The following is a 16,708-nucleotide window of genomic DNA, read 5'->3' on the forward strand; positions in this document are numbered from 1 at the left end:
GGCCAGTGGAGACACACACGGTTGCGGCCCTTCAATGGGTGTCCTGGCTTTGTCCTCCGGCCTGGCCGAGGGGATATCTGTCTTTTGTTGGCCTTTCGACTCCAATAAATTAACCGAAAATGAAAGAAGCGCTCGCCGCAAACATTTTATATTAATTCTTGCAACATTCCCGGCCGTGATTTATGCCCAGCCCCTTTGATGAATTTTCAACTCCAATCCCCCCACACACACCCAACTTGCAACCGACCTTATCTAATGATTTTTTTCTCTTTTCGTTTCAGGTAAGTTTGTTCTACGAAGAAAAAGAAAACGTAAGTTTCAATAATGCATTGGTGTTTATTTCCTTATTAATTACCTCCAGAGGTCTCAACAGAGCTCTCCTGCCACTTCCGCAGTACCTTTTAAATAATTAATAACGCGCAGCGTAATCGATTTTCATATAAATTGAGATTTATTCGCCCATTCCTGGCCAGCGGCCGGGGGAAAAATAGAGCCGGGCTAATTTATTTTCTACTGTTGCGAGTTTTGTAGAGCAATTATCGCGATTCCGATTCGATTGGGTCACATCCTCTCGCACAGAAACCATTTGACCTTTGCCATTGCCATTTTATTAGCCTGTGAATTCTATCAAGTGGGGAATCTAAAGGAAATTGTATTTAGGCATTAAAATATAGACCTAAATCGTATGAAAGATTATCTTTAACAGCCCCGACCCCTGCTTGGACACTTGATTAATCGACGAATCCTAATGTGTTTCGCCAACTAGGAGTGGGGACTCGCTCCTCCAGTCGAGGGTAACCGATGACCCATTAGGTCGTTGCTCAGGTGTCATCCCCAGCCCTAATTGGAGACTAATTTCCCCCACAAGACATAATGCGTTGCCTAAGTTAGTTTCTCCAGGTACTTGCCAATATTTAGTAAATTTTCCAGGGCAGTGTACTATCCATCATCCATTGAAGTCCAAACCGACCTTAGAAGCACAAACTCGGGCTATGGGCTGAAGGAGGGGTTATAGTTCCTATTGTACTTGCCAAGATTGGTATTATTTGGAGGTAATTGACTAAATAGCGTTGATTTTCACGCTTTCCATGGCTAGCCTTTGAACTTCTCTTCCCCAGGAAGAGCGGCGGGTGTTTATGGGCTTCCGTCATGGCTATTTATCTTTGATTTGTGCCGTCCTTTACTCAATTATGAAAGAAATTATGAAGTGCGAGCTGCGCTAAATTAACGCGCAATTGAGTGTAGCCAGAGGTGTAAGGCGGGGCACGTGTGTGCAGTGTCTCCTACTTCTTGGGGCTGTCGGCTGCCAGCTTGTGGCCTGTTGCCTCATAATTTCTGCCACATTTCTAGCCAGCACCCAGCACCCGGCGGGCTGTGGGCTGTGGGGGAGAACTTTATAAATGGCGCATATTTTGTGCATTTCATTACGTGATCTGCCAGCCAAAATGTAGCAGTTTCCTAGTGTGCTTGCCTGTGGCTTGGCTCTCCATAAAAGAAAAATGTCTCTGCATTGTCTACCCGGCTATGTATGGCTCGGCTCCTCCGACTGACGGATGATGATGACTCCGGAAGAAGGGCAGGGAGAGAGAGAGACGGCCCAGGCACTTGGCATTCAACAGGTGGCCTGGCCACAGCTACTTAGTCGGTCGGGCATACTGAGCGTGTTTGCCTGGGGACCTCCTCCTACAGTTGCATTTCAACATTCTGCAATCAGCATTCTTTTTGGAAGTCTGCCAAGAGGAGCGCTGTGTGGGACTGGGACTGGGGGACTGGGACTGGGGACTGGGGCCTGTGGCATATTTCACCGCCGGGGTTACCAGAGCAAGCCAAGATGGATGTTTAATTGACCGCAAATAGAAACTATAAATTATGTCGACGCAGATTCTACTCCCCCACGTTCTGCTACCGAAGCTAATGGGAAAATTACCTTAATGAGTCTTGGTGATGGAAACCGCACACATATCTTCATCCAAGTGTGTTTGTATTTCGATATTAGGTCTTCCTCAGGCCCCTCGATCGTCTTGCGCTCCACAGTTGATCGTCCAAAGTTCCTCGGAAGTTGCAAATGCATCTGGAGCTCGGTTCTGTTATTTGAAACATGAATTTCTGCCATGGCGTGTTACCCTATAGATCGAGTGTGTCTTTCTGCTGAAAAATGCGATGCTCTCCAGATTAGAGTTTCGAATCGTGTTTACTTCTTCGGTTCTGTTTACTGTGGGAATCAACAGACCAAAACACCAGAAGGGGTATGTGGGTGTGTGTATTGGCAGAGAACCATAGAACCCATCTGAAAATCTGCGGATGACTTCATCAAATGTTCGCTAGACAGCCAAAGTTTCATTTGATTTTCTTGAAACACCAAAGGCCTCCATAATCGGTTGTCTTGTCTCAACTATAGAGTTAAAAATTGAAGCTCATAGCTTGTGAAGTGAATGGGATTCGTGTGTCTTTGCGGCTCGCCGCACAACTGCGGCTTTCAGCCTCATTTCGCAGCCAGAAAGCCTCGCAGAGTGTCGGCCAGTAACCCAAAAAGGCAGTCAGTGGCGAATCACTCCGCCGCGGCGGGCAGACGGGTAATCAACTAAGTGACACGGATACGCGCTAAGTGCCTTCAATTGCTGTCGATCACTGGCCCTACTGGCGGAATCACTTGTCTGGCGATTTCAGTCTGCAGTCCGGGTCATCCTCTCTCGCCGAGCACTGTTTCCGCTGCAATTCAATTACGATAAACTTAGTCGCTCCGGAGCGAGGTTTTTCCGCGTTAATTACGCTTCTTGTCATATGCAGGCGGGCACCCGCTGACAGGACAGTTTGAGGCTTCATCTGGGCGGAACTTTCCACTTTCATCTCCGCGGATCGCCTCGTGTGGGCGAGCGGGTTCAGGGCTTCCACATTGTTTGACATTTTATGAGCGTTAAATTAAATTAATTAAAACTATATGTCGAGTTTCAACTCAACCACACCCCCCCACCCACCTGTCTCGCCGGCAAGAAAAATGTCAGAGGCGCGTCAAAGTTGCGTCAAGTTGGGCAGAATTTTCAGCTGCAGGAAGGTAGAGTCTGCGTTGCCCCACTATCCCCACTCTGATTACCTCCGATAGTGGAGCCAAGGCCGTGTTTAATTGTGAAGGGATCTCAGCTAGGTGCCTGACACTGACAGACACGACTTGTTCAAATAATTAATATTGTTTTCAGAGCTTCCATCAGAAACTGACCCTTCACACGTCACTAACGGCTTAACGTATTGCCCCAAAAGCCCAGGGGCCAGCTCTAAAGGACTAGATTAGCCGCTCCTGCAGCTGACCATTTGACCGGTCCTGCTCCTGGCCAGCAGGCCAACAGTCTAGCAGACCTGGCCAGTCATAAATTATGCACAACGGGAAAATGCAACACGTTTAAAACGTTTTCTGTCAATTTAATTTGTAATTAGTCACGGCGCTCATTTAAAAGCACACCTCCTCCTGGGAGCAGGACGCTGCGCCGCCTCGGCTTAATTGAAATTGGCAGCTGCTTAACCCGCAGCCCAAAAGCCACTCGCCGGCACGTGATTTCGTTGCTAATTATTGTGTGAGGCTGCCAGGATCACGACCAGAGTGTCATCATCCATCTCCGCCAGAACCGGACCTCAGGTGCTGCCTGGACGTGCTGCGAAATTCACTTAGGAAGCTCTGACCGATGGCCCCTTAGCGTTTGGGGGCTTCTATTAATAGTCGCACGTCCATCGGGCCTTGAATCTATTTCTTAAAATTGAGTGGAGCAGCCAAAACTCCCCAGGTAACCCCGTTCTCCATCGGGTGACCTTAGCTATGACCCATGGAAGATTCACACGCAAGATATTACAGCTATCATAGTCACCGCTCGGGCGGTTACACAATTTCATTCATAGTCGGCAGCCAGTTGTAAGCCCGGCTTTGAGATTGCCGGCCGGCTGCCGGCTAAGTGGCTGGACGGGTTTTTCCACTTGCCCAGGTATGAGCTCATCACCTGTAAGAGCGCGGCCGATCAGCTGTGCCGCAATGCTGGTCCTCCGCTTGCGAAACCCACACAGTTCGTTCTCAGAGCGACGAGCGCGCTGCATGGCCGGCCGGCGGAGAGCTAATTCTGAAGTCATTAATCTGAAGATGCTAAATGGGAATTTATGAGTCTGCTGCAGCCTCGCAGGCCGAGCCATTTTTCATGAACGAACATTTTTCAACGCTTGACAGACTGAGAGCCGAAATGACGCGTCCACAGGCCCCAAACTCGTTCTGGTTGGGATGTCATTATACTTGCTCCGTAGCCCGGAATTTCAAAAAGTATGGCTACAAAGTTGCGGCTAAACACTCATTACTCCAGTTCCTAGTTTGGGGCACAAGGCAGGCAGGCCACTAGTTCTAAATGTTTCTTTATCGAGAAGTTTAAATAGACAGCTGCTTGTTGATACCTTTTTAGGAAGAGGCTTTTAAGCCAGACTTCAAAGCTACTCCTTGTGGGAAGTTATCCTGATCATATAATCATAGAAGTGAGATACACTGGCATGGAAAGATCGGCTCTGTTTCTAGTTCTAATGAAAAACCCTTACTTCTTCCTGTATTCCTGTAGAACACACTCCCACACACGATGTATCCTTGTGCTCCATGAGTAACAGATAGAAAAAACGCGAGCTTCTGGGGGAAGTCAGGGCTCCGACTCCCAATAGCTCTCTGTGTTTTCATTTAATTTGCGAAAAATGTTTGTCTGCAGTCGCAAGCTGACCAAGAAAGATGTTACTTGCGAGGGAGGAGGTGGAGGTGTGGGCTCTGACTATTTGAGTTGTGTGTTTGAGTTTGGGGTTTAGTGATTGGAGTGGATTTAAAGGTGTCTGAAGCCCGTTTGGCTTCTGCTGAGCGGGATTTAAGTTCTGTTTTCATCGGAAACTAGGAAACTAAAAAACCTTATCGCCAGTGGCAGCAATTGAAGGTTTCATTGCCGGCTATGTGCCGACTCATTTGCCGCCATTGTTGCAGGCAGCCAGCAGGAATCGAGTTACCTGTGCGCCACCTGTGATTGCAGCCCAGCAGCGACACCATTTTTAATTACGCTTTGCAGTGACAGACTCCCAACGAGCTAAATGATGAACGATGGTGTCTGTCGGTTGAGGGGCCTTGCGAACTGTCAGATACCTCTGCTTTTTCGCCATCTCACCAGCATCTGCATAACTTTTATTAAAAAGCTCGTCTTATACGAGGCGTGGAAGTGCCTTTCAGCGAGGCACTTACTTAGCCTTTCTCGCAGTGCCGAAAATTGGCGGCCTGCGTCTGCATCTGCATCTGCATTTCCCAACTGATCCGGCTTGCTAGCTGAAGGAGGCTTACCCAAAGCCAGGCAGCATTACAACCTTTCCACACAGTGTCTGCGGCGCTGCAGGACCTCCCGCCTAGGGCGGCTTAGGGCGGAGTGGCACACAGATCAGAATTCAAAAAGGCGAAATCCGTTGCGAAGCATGAGACGCCGCCGAGACAGAAGGAGCGGGATTTGCTGGTGCTCCTCGTCGGCTCTTTTGTGTTGTTTCTGGTTTCATGCTAATGCAATTTGATGCGCCCCCCGCCGCACACATGCACTCTCGGGGGGAGGCTAACAAGGCCTCTGCAAGTGCCATTCTGCAAGTACGTTCAGAACTTGGATATAAGATACTTTCCTCAGATGCATAGTTTTAGGCGCTGCACGAAGTCCACTAAGCCCCTGACCTCAGAGCCACTTGTCGTCACCCGAAAGAGAACCTCGACTGCGACTATTTTGTCTCCTGTAGCTGGTGGATGCCACCTCCCTCCCTGTGCCGACATATCATTATCCCAGTGGCTTGCCGTTCAATAGCCAGTCTTCCGTCCCCCAAGTTTATGCAAATCCGTGTTGCTTTTCAATTCCGTCGCCTCGGAACTTGTTTCTCCATCCTCGGCTTCCGATTCTGCAGATGTGATTGGTCTAGTCCTTTCAGATCTGCTGTGGCAACAAGGCAATCTTGTATTTCTAGAGTACTTAGCTAGAGTTAAATCAAGAGCAGATTTTGGGTAAAGGCCTTCAGGAAGCCACTACCTCATATCAAAAATTATCGTGGAACCCTTTTCTTTTGCTCTGAAAACCATAAAAATATTTTAAAGTATATACCGATAGTATAACCCACTTTTTTCCAGTGGATTCAGTTCCTGAAAAATGTCCGCTTGATTTGTTGCACGATTGGCACAGCTGGCGCATCAAGTCGCTTGGTGGCTGCCGCAGATTTGTTATTCCACTTGCTGTGTAGCTCCTCTGCGGAGCTGGAGCTGGAGCTGGGGCTGAGTGGTGGCGCATGCTAACTGAAGTGGAAATCGCGGCGTCGGGGACAAATGCCATGAACTTGTTGCAGGTTCCCAGTGACGGCTGTCGCCATAGATGCCATTGTCGTGCAGCCGTTCGGCCTTCAACTTCGCTCAACTGAACTTAACCGAATGATGCATGATTGCCGCTGCTGCAACTACTCATTAATCATTGTTTTCGTGGCTTTGTAGGTCGGGGCACTGCCACCAGCCTCAGTTACCAACCACCCGAATCCAGCCCCCTGCGCTAATTGAGCATGGGGCATCCGTAGCGACGGCAGCACCAGTCCCGCTACATCGTTTCGCTATCATTGCTGCCACATTACATTTATTATGCCTCTCAAACGCCATGGTTGTCGGACAGAGAACTGGACAAATTAACGCGTGGGTGGCCAGAAGGACAGGGACCGAGACCAGAGCCGGGTCATGCATCAATGTCGCCACTGGGGGTGGGGCGGGAAGAGTGCGCCAAAACAGATCAATTGTTGTGTATATTTCGAGCTGCAACTGTTTATGTTCCTGTTTTAAATAGTTTGGAGGCACCACCCCGTCCCATATGGCCGCCGCATGTTGCGTGGAGAGACCCCCGACACGTCGCGTGTCGTGGCGCATAAAAAGCTGGCGACAATGTTGAAAGCTCAGTTGGGCAACGTCAATTTCCGTTTGTTGTCATCATTAAAATGCAAGCCAAGCCGCGCTCGGCAGCACTGGCAGGAGGAGTAGCAACCACACAGGAGGAAAAAGGCTCCGAGTGGTGGCTGCCCCGAAACAGGTCCATTTGAAACAGCTACCAAACTGTAAACTTCCAATAATTAGTCACTCCTCCTGCACTTAAGGCCGCCCGCTGAGAAATGCGTAAACAGACTGACAGCCGCTGACAGGTGGTAATGGCAAGAGGTGTGGGCCTGGCAGGGACAGAGCGTGACACAAATAGTTTGTTATGATGTCTTCGAGGGGCTGTGGGCCACGGTAATCGATCCATTGACTTTCCGTCGATAGTGCGGGGATAGTTCTGGGACCTCCCAAGCTGCGTGCTGCGAAGGGGTGCTGTTTGCTGACACGCGTAATGTGATAGGAAATTTGTCCGCCAGAATGTTTTAAAATTTTTGTGGCACGGCTGGGGAGATGGGCTGGGAAGTGAGCCGAAAAAGCCCGGAAATTGAAACTTTTCTGGTCGAATGTGAACAGGCACTGTCCCCTGCTTTCTTTCTTAAAAGATAATATTTTGTATAAAACATGATGGTATCCCCAACTCACATTTAAAATGTTTTCTGCTGTGTACTCCCTCGCTTTGCTTTTTTCGGGGATCCTACTTTGTAAACACAACAAATGTTGTAACTGGCCTCGCAGTCTCTGATCCTTATTCCTTGTCCTTTTATTATCGTCCTGGCAAGTCGAAAAGTTTTTATTGGTCGGAAGGAAGCCGGGTGCATAGGGGCTGCTCTGCCGGGCTGCTGGGCTGCTGAACTGCCGGGCCATGATTTATTTTCCGCCCGCGAGCAAAGCGAAATGCAATGCATTGAAATGAAGCCATCAAAAGCGTTGACGTCGTTGCTAAAAGCGGAAATGACAATGGTGATGGGTGCTTTCGTCCTCATTTCAAATGAAATGCAATGCGGTCGTGAATTTGTGATAGTGGGCGTGGGGCTGTGACCGATCCTGGGAGGAGGGCCATAAATACGCGCGTAGAAAGAGCGAAAAATTGCCATGTCAGAGGAGGAGTGGGCTGCCGGGGGCAGAGCACACATTATGCAGAACAGTAATAGAATTGTCAACTAACTTATTCCTACTTTCTCTCCCACAGGTAGCGACCATGATGTCCTGCCCCCTTCCCATGCAATTACCAATACCGATACCGTCAATACACAAACCAGAGTTCTCATCGGTGCACATTGGAGTTAAGGTGAGTGATCCAATCTCTCTTGGGGGGACATGGGTGTAGTGCCAGCCCCTCGTCGGCAATAAGAACGCTTTATTATCTGTTGTGGCGCATTAATGCGGAAATAATGCAAATCCATTCCAAGGCCAGCCTAAAGAAATTGGGGCGAGATTGTATAAATGTAAATCCAAACGAAAGGGGAGCACATGCTAGATAGCAGACACTTGCGTGAAATATGGCCCGCTCCTAAATCAAAACCCGGCCGCGTCCTGCAGTCTCCTCATTTGACTTAATACGAGGTGATCACATTTTAATGACGCCCGAATACAGTGCACATTGTTGCTCCCGTTGGGACGTAATGATGTCACGAAGGGGGGCTGCAATGGATTCTAACATTTTCACGTTTGATAAATGCTGCATAATATTTTCTTGATTTTTTGAGGGTGCTGGGCGGATGCTTTGTGTCCGGGCGGTTTGTTTGTTCGCTTAAATGCCACACATAAATCTATTTTTGAATGAAAGCCAAGCCACTCGCAGGATGCGTGGCGTATGCGCAATATTTTTCACTCAACATGAGAGGAGGGATACTTTTATTCGGGCGTGTGCTATCTGACAAGGAAGCGCCGTGCTCATTGTTTGCATAATGGACGCTCGTTAGCGGGGGAGCAGTGCCCGTTTGGCCACCGGAAGCAGGGAAACTTTGCCAGAAACCAGAAAACACAAAAAACCACCTTCGGTAACCATTATAAATGCGCTTTTAATTTGTACCCCTTGTACCCCCCCTCGTCAGCTGTTGTTTAATAAATGATGGCCTGCAGCAGGAATGCACCCTTTCATGGAAAATTAATTTGTGCTTCCCGCAAACCAAATCAAGCAAATTGCCGCCGCTTTCCCTAGTGCGGTCGAGCCCAAAAAATACTCTGAATTGCGTTGAATTCATTTTTTCCGCAAAACTAAAATTTTCTACAAATTAAATGGAGTTCCCCCCTGGCCGGGGAAATAATCCCAAGCGCAGCTTCATTTGCATTCTTTAATTGGCCATCAGCTCACAGGTTAATGAGTCGCGAATAAATTGTGAATTTAATTTATAAATAAAGGGACAGCAGCATATCAATGCCTCTTGAGCTTAACCTTTGACAGGCGGCCACCACAATGGGCCGCTGAGCCGGCCCGAACCGGCTTAGTCGGTTAATATCCTGATCTGCCGACGCGACTAATTACGGCAAATCGCAGCTCGCAAAGTAGTCGGCCGGCGCTGTCAGTTCATAAAACAGGCAACGAAACGTAAAATGGGTGAAAAGTAGATTAATGAAAAAATGCTGGGCCGGAATGGGACGAGCCGCCGGCAAACCCAACCCGGCTGCCCCCAAGGTGCCAGCGGTGGAGCTTACACTTGACCGCGTGGCATAAATCACGGGAGGGCTGGGTGGATCGGTTAGACGGCCCGGGGCACCTTTGTAGGCCATAAAAAGGGCGCTTAAAAGTGAATTGCGCCAAGGTGGGGCTGCAAAATAATATTTAATAACAAAGAAATGCAGGAGACAATAAAGGAGGCCGGCTGTTTATGGGGTAGAACCCGAGGGAGGGTGTTTTTTCTGGACATTAAGCCTTAAATTTAGTTGGGCAGTCATTTAGGCAGTGCTTTAACTTCCGGACAGTGGCTTTTTTGGCCAGTATCGCTGTTTCTTCTTAGCCCGCATTTAAAACTATAAACCGCAGTGGTTCTATGTTTCGGACAGCTAATTAAAAGATTATCTGAAATACACCCAGTTCAGGGCTGCAATCGATTCGCATATGAAGTCATTTTCTGCATAAAATACCTTTAGTTGAATCCAAGTATTCCTGACGACCTGGCCGGTGCAAAGGCCTTCGACCCCAAGATCCTCGTTCCGCAGCCGCCTGTCCGAAAGCCACTCAGATACGCTCAGCTATTCCCTTTGGCCACCGGAAGGTGATGATGAGACCACCTGCTCCCAACCGGTGACCCCACTATCCCGTCCATTGCACTGCCAACGGGAAGTAAGAAAAGGGGCATCAGACGTTGAAGGACTCGGGAGCTGTTTGCGGAGCTGAAGGATAAGTTTTCCATTTCTTACGCCAAGAGATTTTACAAAGACTTCCAGCACACTTTACTTGGCTTTAAAAATAAATAACATTTTTTTATTGTTTAAAATTAAATATTTTACTGTTGTTATTACACTATTTATAGCATCAGTGAGCTGCAAAGTGCTGGCAGGTATTTTCCAGTGTAGTGCTGCTATTTTTTCCGCTTCGAGAACATTTTTATGTTTTCCTTTCTCCTCCTGGAATACAATCGCATTTGTTTTTCTTATGCTCTTATTAATAATTTAGAAGGCGCTTTACTTGACGTCGAGGACAACGCATTGTTTGCCCAGTAATGTTTGCCCGTCCTGCCAGGAGAGTCCTGCTCGCCCGCCTTTAGTTTTCCTTGCTGCTGCGCCCCAGTTACAATTTCGGGCGTTCTGCTAAGCTCCCGTTTCCATCAACTGCCTTCGACTCCCACCCACAGTACACCTTAACCCATCAACTGGCCCGGGTGTTTTATTTTTTATTCTCACTCAAATTGTTTTATTTGCAACAAAAAAAAGAAAGGAAAACCCCAGACGCTCGGCTTTATTACGGTGATTTTTCTTGAACGCATTTCGTGAGCTGTCTGCCCGCTGCTGCTCGTCCTTTTCACTTTTCTCTCCTGCATACCTTTTTGTAATTTTTATGATTTTATTTGGCTGCCATGCCTTGCCTTGCCTTGCCTTGCCTCAACTTTTGATATGCGTTTCCCTCCATTGTGTTGCTGCTGCTGGCAGGAGGCAGCCCGTAGTAGTTCCTCGCCCCCAGCTCGGGCCACCCACTCCTCCCAGTACTTCCCTTTGTGAGATGCGTAATAAGCAAAAACAACAAAGGGGAAGGAGCCTTTTCAAGAAATTAAAAGGCCGGCTCGGGGAAAGTGGTGGGCTCGCAGATATCCCAGATACACAACCGAATCTCGCAGCCTTGAAAAATACATCTTAAAGTTAAAAGAACTCACATTTCTTCGGCACTGTGACTAATAAGCATCACAAATGAGGTAGAGGCTTCTGAGCCGGTTCCTAAGGACCTTGGCCTGGCTCGTCAGGCCGGCACGCATGCCATCTTTAAAATCCGAATTGCCGGCCCATTAGGCCATGCTGCCTAGTGGCAGCCGAACACAATAACAACAAAGGCTAACGGCTAATTATTCCCCCGTTTACGGCCACTGGCAGCACAAAACAACCGTTAAACGAAAAATATTATTTTGTATAGCTCCAGAGCTCCATCTTGTGCGTGTCCAAACTACTGGGGCACGCAATCCCCGCCAGAAACGCGGAAGGAGGAATAATATCCGGCCCGAAAGGGTGAGGGCGGAGCAGCTAACAAGCTGCTTGTTGCTGCGGTGTAAGTCAATTTCGTGTTGCAAGGAGGCAAGACAAAAACTATGCAGACTACAAGCAACAGGGGGCAAGGACAACACTCGGAGAAACTTTGGGTCTCTAGCAGTCTTTTTTGGTTTCGAGGAGGCTCTTAGATAGGTTTAAATAATAAGATAGGACATCTAAGATGTCTATAGCCCAGTTATGTATGCTATAAATTTTGTATAACAGATTTATTCAAAAAATTGAATCCTAATTTCTTTCATAGCCAACACATGATGATGGGATGTGGCTAGAAAATCGAACGGTTGGGGAGACATACATTAATTTCAATTAGGGCCATGGACCCGCCCCATCGTTTTCTCAAGGACTGGGTGTTCTGGGGCTACTTGTCCTCTTTTCGTGCTGCCCTGCGGCGTCTTGAGCTCATCGTCGCTTGCTTGATGTCCTGCGAATCCTTGTTCCTGTTCTTGTCAAGCATGCGTTTTGCTCGCAACTGTCCCGGGGTGTGGGTGGCCATTATTTATTATAGTTGCATACGAGGGACAACAAAGACACAATGGCTTGCTCAGATTTGGGGAGCTGGGGAGGGAAATGTCACGAAATGGTATTCCCAGGACTCTCGTTAAGGTTCAAGGGGACACAAATTCTTGAAAAAATCTACGGGTTACAGCTACATTTCGGTCTAATAAAACTTATAATTAAAGAACAAAATTTAGAGCGAATATTCGGCCATTTCTGCTCTAATGTTTCATGCTCCTTGAAAAATTTGTCTTGTCGATTTGAAGCCCGTAAGCCCTATTGCAAACAAGTCAATTACTGGGGGACACTTTTAGTGCAGGATAGGGACGCCGTGGTGGAAGACTTACCGGCACAGCTGTGCTGCTGGAGGAACGGGCCCTTAACCCTTAACTGCACCCCAAGGAAGAGGCAGGCGCACACATCCTTGGCAACACTTTCTGTTGACTTTGGCTTTACAGTTCAATATTTACTTTCGCGATTTTCACGCCGTGTTGTGCTGGGCAAAGATTGTTTTTTCTCCGCCGGGCCGGTGCGGGGGCCGACCAGAAAGGAACGGTCCAGGGCTGTCGTTCGTCCTGTGGCTGCTGTTATCGTTGGCGCATGTGGACACAACAAACACAGAAGGACATATGCATTAGATGAGCTTAACTGTCGTCGTCGATGTCCTTCGGCATACTCCTTCCATCCTGCCCCTGCTACCGCACCTGTCTGCAGGTGTGCGCGCCGAAAATGCGACTGAAACTTGTTGACCGAAAACTAAAAAGACAAACAACCCGACCGAGACTGAGCCGGAGCCTGAGACTAAAAAGACTCTGGCCAAGAAAGTGTTGGGACTCGGCAAACACTCATTCTCCCCCGCCGGGCCGTCGTTCTATTATTACAGCCGGCTAGCCAAATAAGCATTATGAATTTCGAAAAACTTTCCGATTGAAAGTGAAACTTGGGACTGGCACTGGCACGAAAGGACGAAAGTTTTGGGGAGGTAGAACACGCAGAGAACACCTTGAGACAGAATCGTAGCGATTTATTCGCATGTGTGCCTATAAATTTGTAATAAAACCCGAAAACGACCGCAAGCACCGTCGCGGATGGCAGCCCTAATACAGTCATAAGGCCGGAAAGGGTGCCAGAAAGGATGTGTTCCACCCTTGACTGTTCACTGTTCACCCTTTCAATTTCAGACTGGCGGCTTTTCTTGTAACTCATTTGACATTATTATGTAAAATTTTTATGGCCTCCGAGGTTCAGCACGCTCCGGAGCACGGAGCTTCGAGTGTGTAGCGTCCTAGGCACACCCGTCCAATAAATTTCCGAAACTCCGCCTTGGAGAGGGGGCCTTCGCCCTGAAGACTGGGCTCTTCCTGTCAAGGCTTCGGGTAATTATTATTCTGGTTTATGATTTGGCTTTGGCGGCGTTTTTACAATTCTCTTTATTGCGCATCGAAGGTGTCCCGTGCCAGCATAAAATTTTTACTCGCCAGACGTGAGCATATCCCCGCATGCATGGTTATGCGTAGCAACGAGGATCTGGTAGTCTGGATCTGGAAAGTAGGCCACGAATCGTAATTTTTATAGCGCAGCAAATAGTTAATGTGCTTTTCATGTCTAGCGGCTGGAATTATGTCTGGCGGATTAGACCATTACTAATACTGGGCCTGATTGGACTAGTTAGCCCAACGAGCCGGCAATGGGTGGTTACTGACTAGCAAGCGAAAAAAAAAGAATTAATTGTAAGAGCTGCTTCAAACCCGCACTCCTCACGTCCTATTGTGCCTGGCCTGGCCTCAGCTTAGCTCTCCCGTATGGCTTTCTCGCTTCGTAATTCCCAACATAAAATTCAAAATCATAAAAAGGAGCTGACAGGCAAAGTAACAATAACAGCCAGGATTCGCATTCGGATAGAAAGTAAATACAAATATTGACATTGGAAATGCGATTGCTTCTCCTGCAAGGAGGATTTCCTCGGGTGCGGAGTGGGTGCGGACATGTATGGCTTCGGAATGCCGTAAATGTGTGCACTTAAGGAGCTGCGCCAAAGGATTGCCCAGAGTCTGGCTCACCTTTACGACGCCAATATAAATTTGTATTTACATTATAATAATAAAAGCCGACCGAGCTGTGGGTATTCAATACCTCGCGCAGCCACCAGCGCCTCAGAAGCAATTTCTGATTTATGGTGCCGGTGACACAATGCACCCAACGAAGCCAAATGGCAACAGACTTTCATAGCGAAAGCCAGGAAACATTTTTAATCGATCGGTTTAACCACTACCCGTATCACATGTACTCTGATCTATTATTCCAAGCCATAACCTGACCACTATACAAAATAATCCTGCGGAAGCCCCAACTTGATCGTAAAATGATAATAAAAAGCATCTTTCAAATCCCAATATAGGCCAAAACACACCCAAAGATATCCAAATATTTATTTTTCGGTCCGAGATCCGAAGGCTGTATCTTTTCCAATAGGCACCCGATTCTACTGTGGAATAGCTTAAAAGATTCGTGGATCGATTCTGCACCATTCTGCATCAAAATCTAGGAACACAATATTTTTTAGGTTTTTTGTCCATTTTCTGGGTGGAGCTCTTGAGAATTCCATGACAGCTCCTATATGGGGCTCGGCGATGGCTGTATCTTTGCCAATAGGCATCCGATTCTACTTGGGAATAGCTTAAACGATTCGTGGATCGATTCTGCAGCATTCTGCATCAAAATCTAGGAACGCAATATTTTTTAGATTTTTTGTCCATTTTCTGGGTGGAGCCCTTGGAGATTCCATGGCAGCTCCTATATGGGGTACTGCGATGGCTGTATCTTTGCCAATAGGCACCCGATTCTACTTGGGAATAGCTTAAAAGATTTGTGGATCGATTCTCCACCATTCTGCATCAAAATCTAGCCACGCAATATTTTTTAGATTTTTTGTCCATTTTCTGGAAGGAGCCCTAGAGGATTGAAAGTTTTATATGAAGCTCTGGTGTAAAAAGCTGAGTTTATGTATATAAGTCGTTCACAGACACCCAACATATACATGAGTACTTGATGGGGCGCAACCATTATGTAATTGCTTAATTACTCAAATTTTTTGAAAGTTTTTGGAGAGCGGAAATGATTCCACTTGGAGAACTTTTCAGCCGCAGAAAATGAACCTTAATATTCAAAAGAAAATAACTTCTGTCCGACCAACTTCTGTCTATGCCAGAGATTTAAGATTGGCTGTTGGTTTTGATTCTGACTTGGGGAAAAATCCTCGCCAGAAATCGGCGTGAAATACTTAGGGGCTCAAGTGGGTGGAAATGAAGGGCAATCTTGAACTTTCGGAAGAAAAAAGCAACACCCAGAAGTGGGGCGAACCCTTGCTTCTGGTCTCGCGCTCTCTGATTATTGTATATGAACTTTTTGAAGGACGAGAAAGTGGGGTTTTAAGGAATCTTTGTCTATTTTTTCCTTCCCATTTAGAGGCCCACGCAATTTGTTTTAAGTGGCCACCAAGTCGGCACCCCTTTTTCGGCAAAAACCACCGAAACAATGGGGCTCGGTGCGTGTAAAAAAGCGTAGAAAACGGCATAAAGTATGCAAAGCATTTCCATTTTGAATTCAACAAGAAAATCACGAAATGAAGTGCAAAGCGTCGAAGCCACGACAAATTTTCCAGCAGCCGAAAAAAAAATAGGGAGACTATGGAAAAAAGGATGCGTAAAGTCGAAAAAAAAGGGTTGCTTTCTGGCATCCTTAGGGCGCCGGCCTTTGTGCTGACAAATTCAGGCGTGATAAGTTTTATGTGCGCTTATTTGACTGTTTTTAAATAGACCCACCAGGAAGGATCCTGGAGTGGAGCGAGGCAAAGGGTGCTCCAGGGGTCTTCCAGGAGTCTTAGGCCAAATTTAAATAATTGATGTTGACAATCAACAAAGCAAATAAAGTAGGAGCGGGAGTGTTTAGGGTGTCGAGCCAAATGAATGAATAATCGCCCGGCAGGTCCCCGCCATTATCCTTTGGCCCTTTAGACCTGCGGTTTTTCTGGTAGCTGGCTGTTGGGCAGTAAATAAAGTTGAATGCATTTTCCCTCCGTATGATTTCTGAATCTTTTCGCTACACGTGCTGCAAATATTAGGATATATCTTCTCATCCAGGCCAGGCCGAAGGGAACAGGGCCCCCATCCACCTCCACCTCCACCGTCAAAACAAACGTATTGGCGAAAAAAAGATAAAAATGTGTCAATGGGGAAATCTATTTTGCGGATTTGGGAGCGCACCACTCAATCAAAGCCGAAATCACACATGTCCGATTGGAATGCCGGGAATGGGCGGAGTGCGCACCTGAGCAGATGGCCGCCCTCCAATGCCTACGTCTTCTCCCGGCCACTTCCACCCCGAGCCGCATATTTAAGTAAAACTTTGCCGGCGCCAACGTCGTTGTCCACACATAAATAAAACATTTGCGGCCTGCGAGCTATCCGAGCTGCGAGCTGCGAGCCGAGGATGAAATGGGAGATGGATGACCCATTGGCGCAAGATGACAGGCGGCCTCAGCAGCTCAGGAAGCGGGGCAGAAGCCGGCCGGATGCAAGACACAGGAAAATC

The 16,708-nt window shown here is 47.6% G+C and overlaps 1 protein-coding gene across 16 annotated transcripts in view; it reads left to right on the top strand.

Annotated features, from left to right (window-relative positions):
* Positions 1-16,708, top strand: part of heph (polypyrimidine tract-binding protein 1 heph) — a 119,639-nt gene that overhangs the window by 10,155 nt on the left and 92,776 nt on the right. For 10 of the 16 annotated variants that reach the window (XM_070281997.1, XM_070281998.1, XM_070281995.1 and 7 more), the window contains 2 exons: positions 282-311; positions 8,115-8,213. In XM_070281997.1, the coding sequence (XP_070138098.1) occupies positions 282-311; positions 8,115-8,213 (129 nt within the window). The remainder of the gene's footprint in view (positions 1-281; positions 312-8,114; positions 8,214-16,708) is intronic. The other 6 variants (XM_070282002.1, XM_070282003.1, XM_070282006.1 and 3 more) reach the window with 1 other exon arrangement.

This window comes from Drosophila bipectinata, chromosome 3R (assembly GCF_030179905.1).
Source record: "Drosophila bipectinata strain 14024-0381.07 chromosome 3R, DbipHiC1v2, whole genome shotgun sequence".
Classification (NCBI taxonomy): domain Eukaryota; kingdom Metazoa; phylum Arthropoda; class Insecta; order Diptera; family Drosophilidae; genus Drosophila; species Drosophila bipectinata.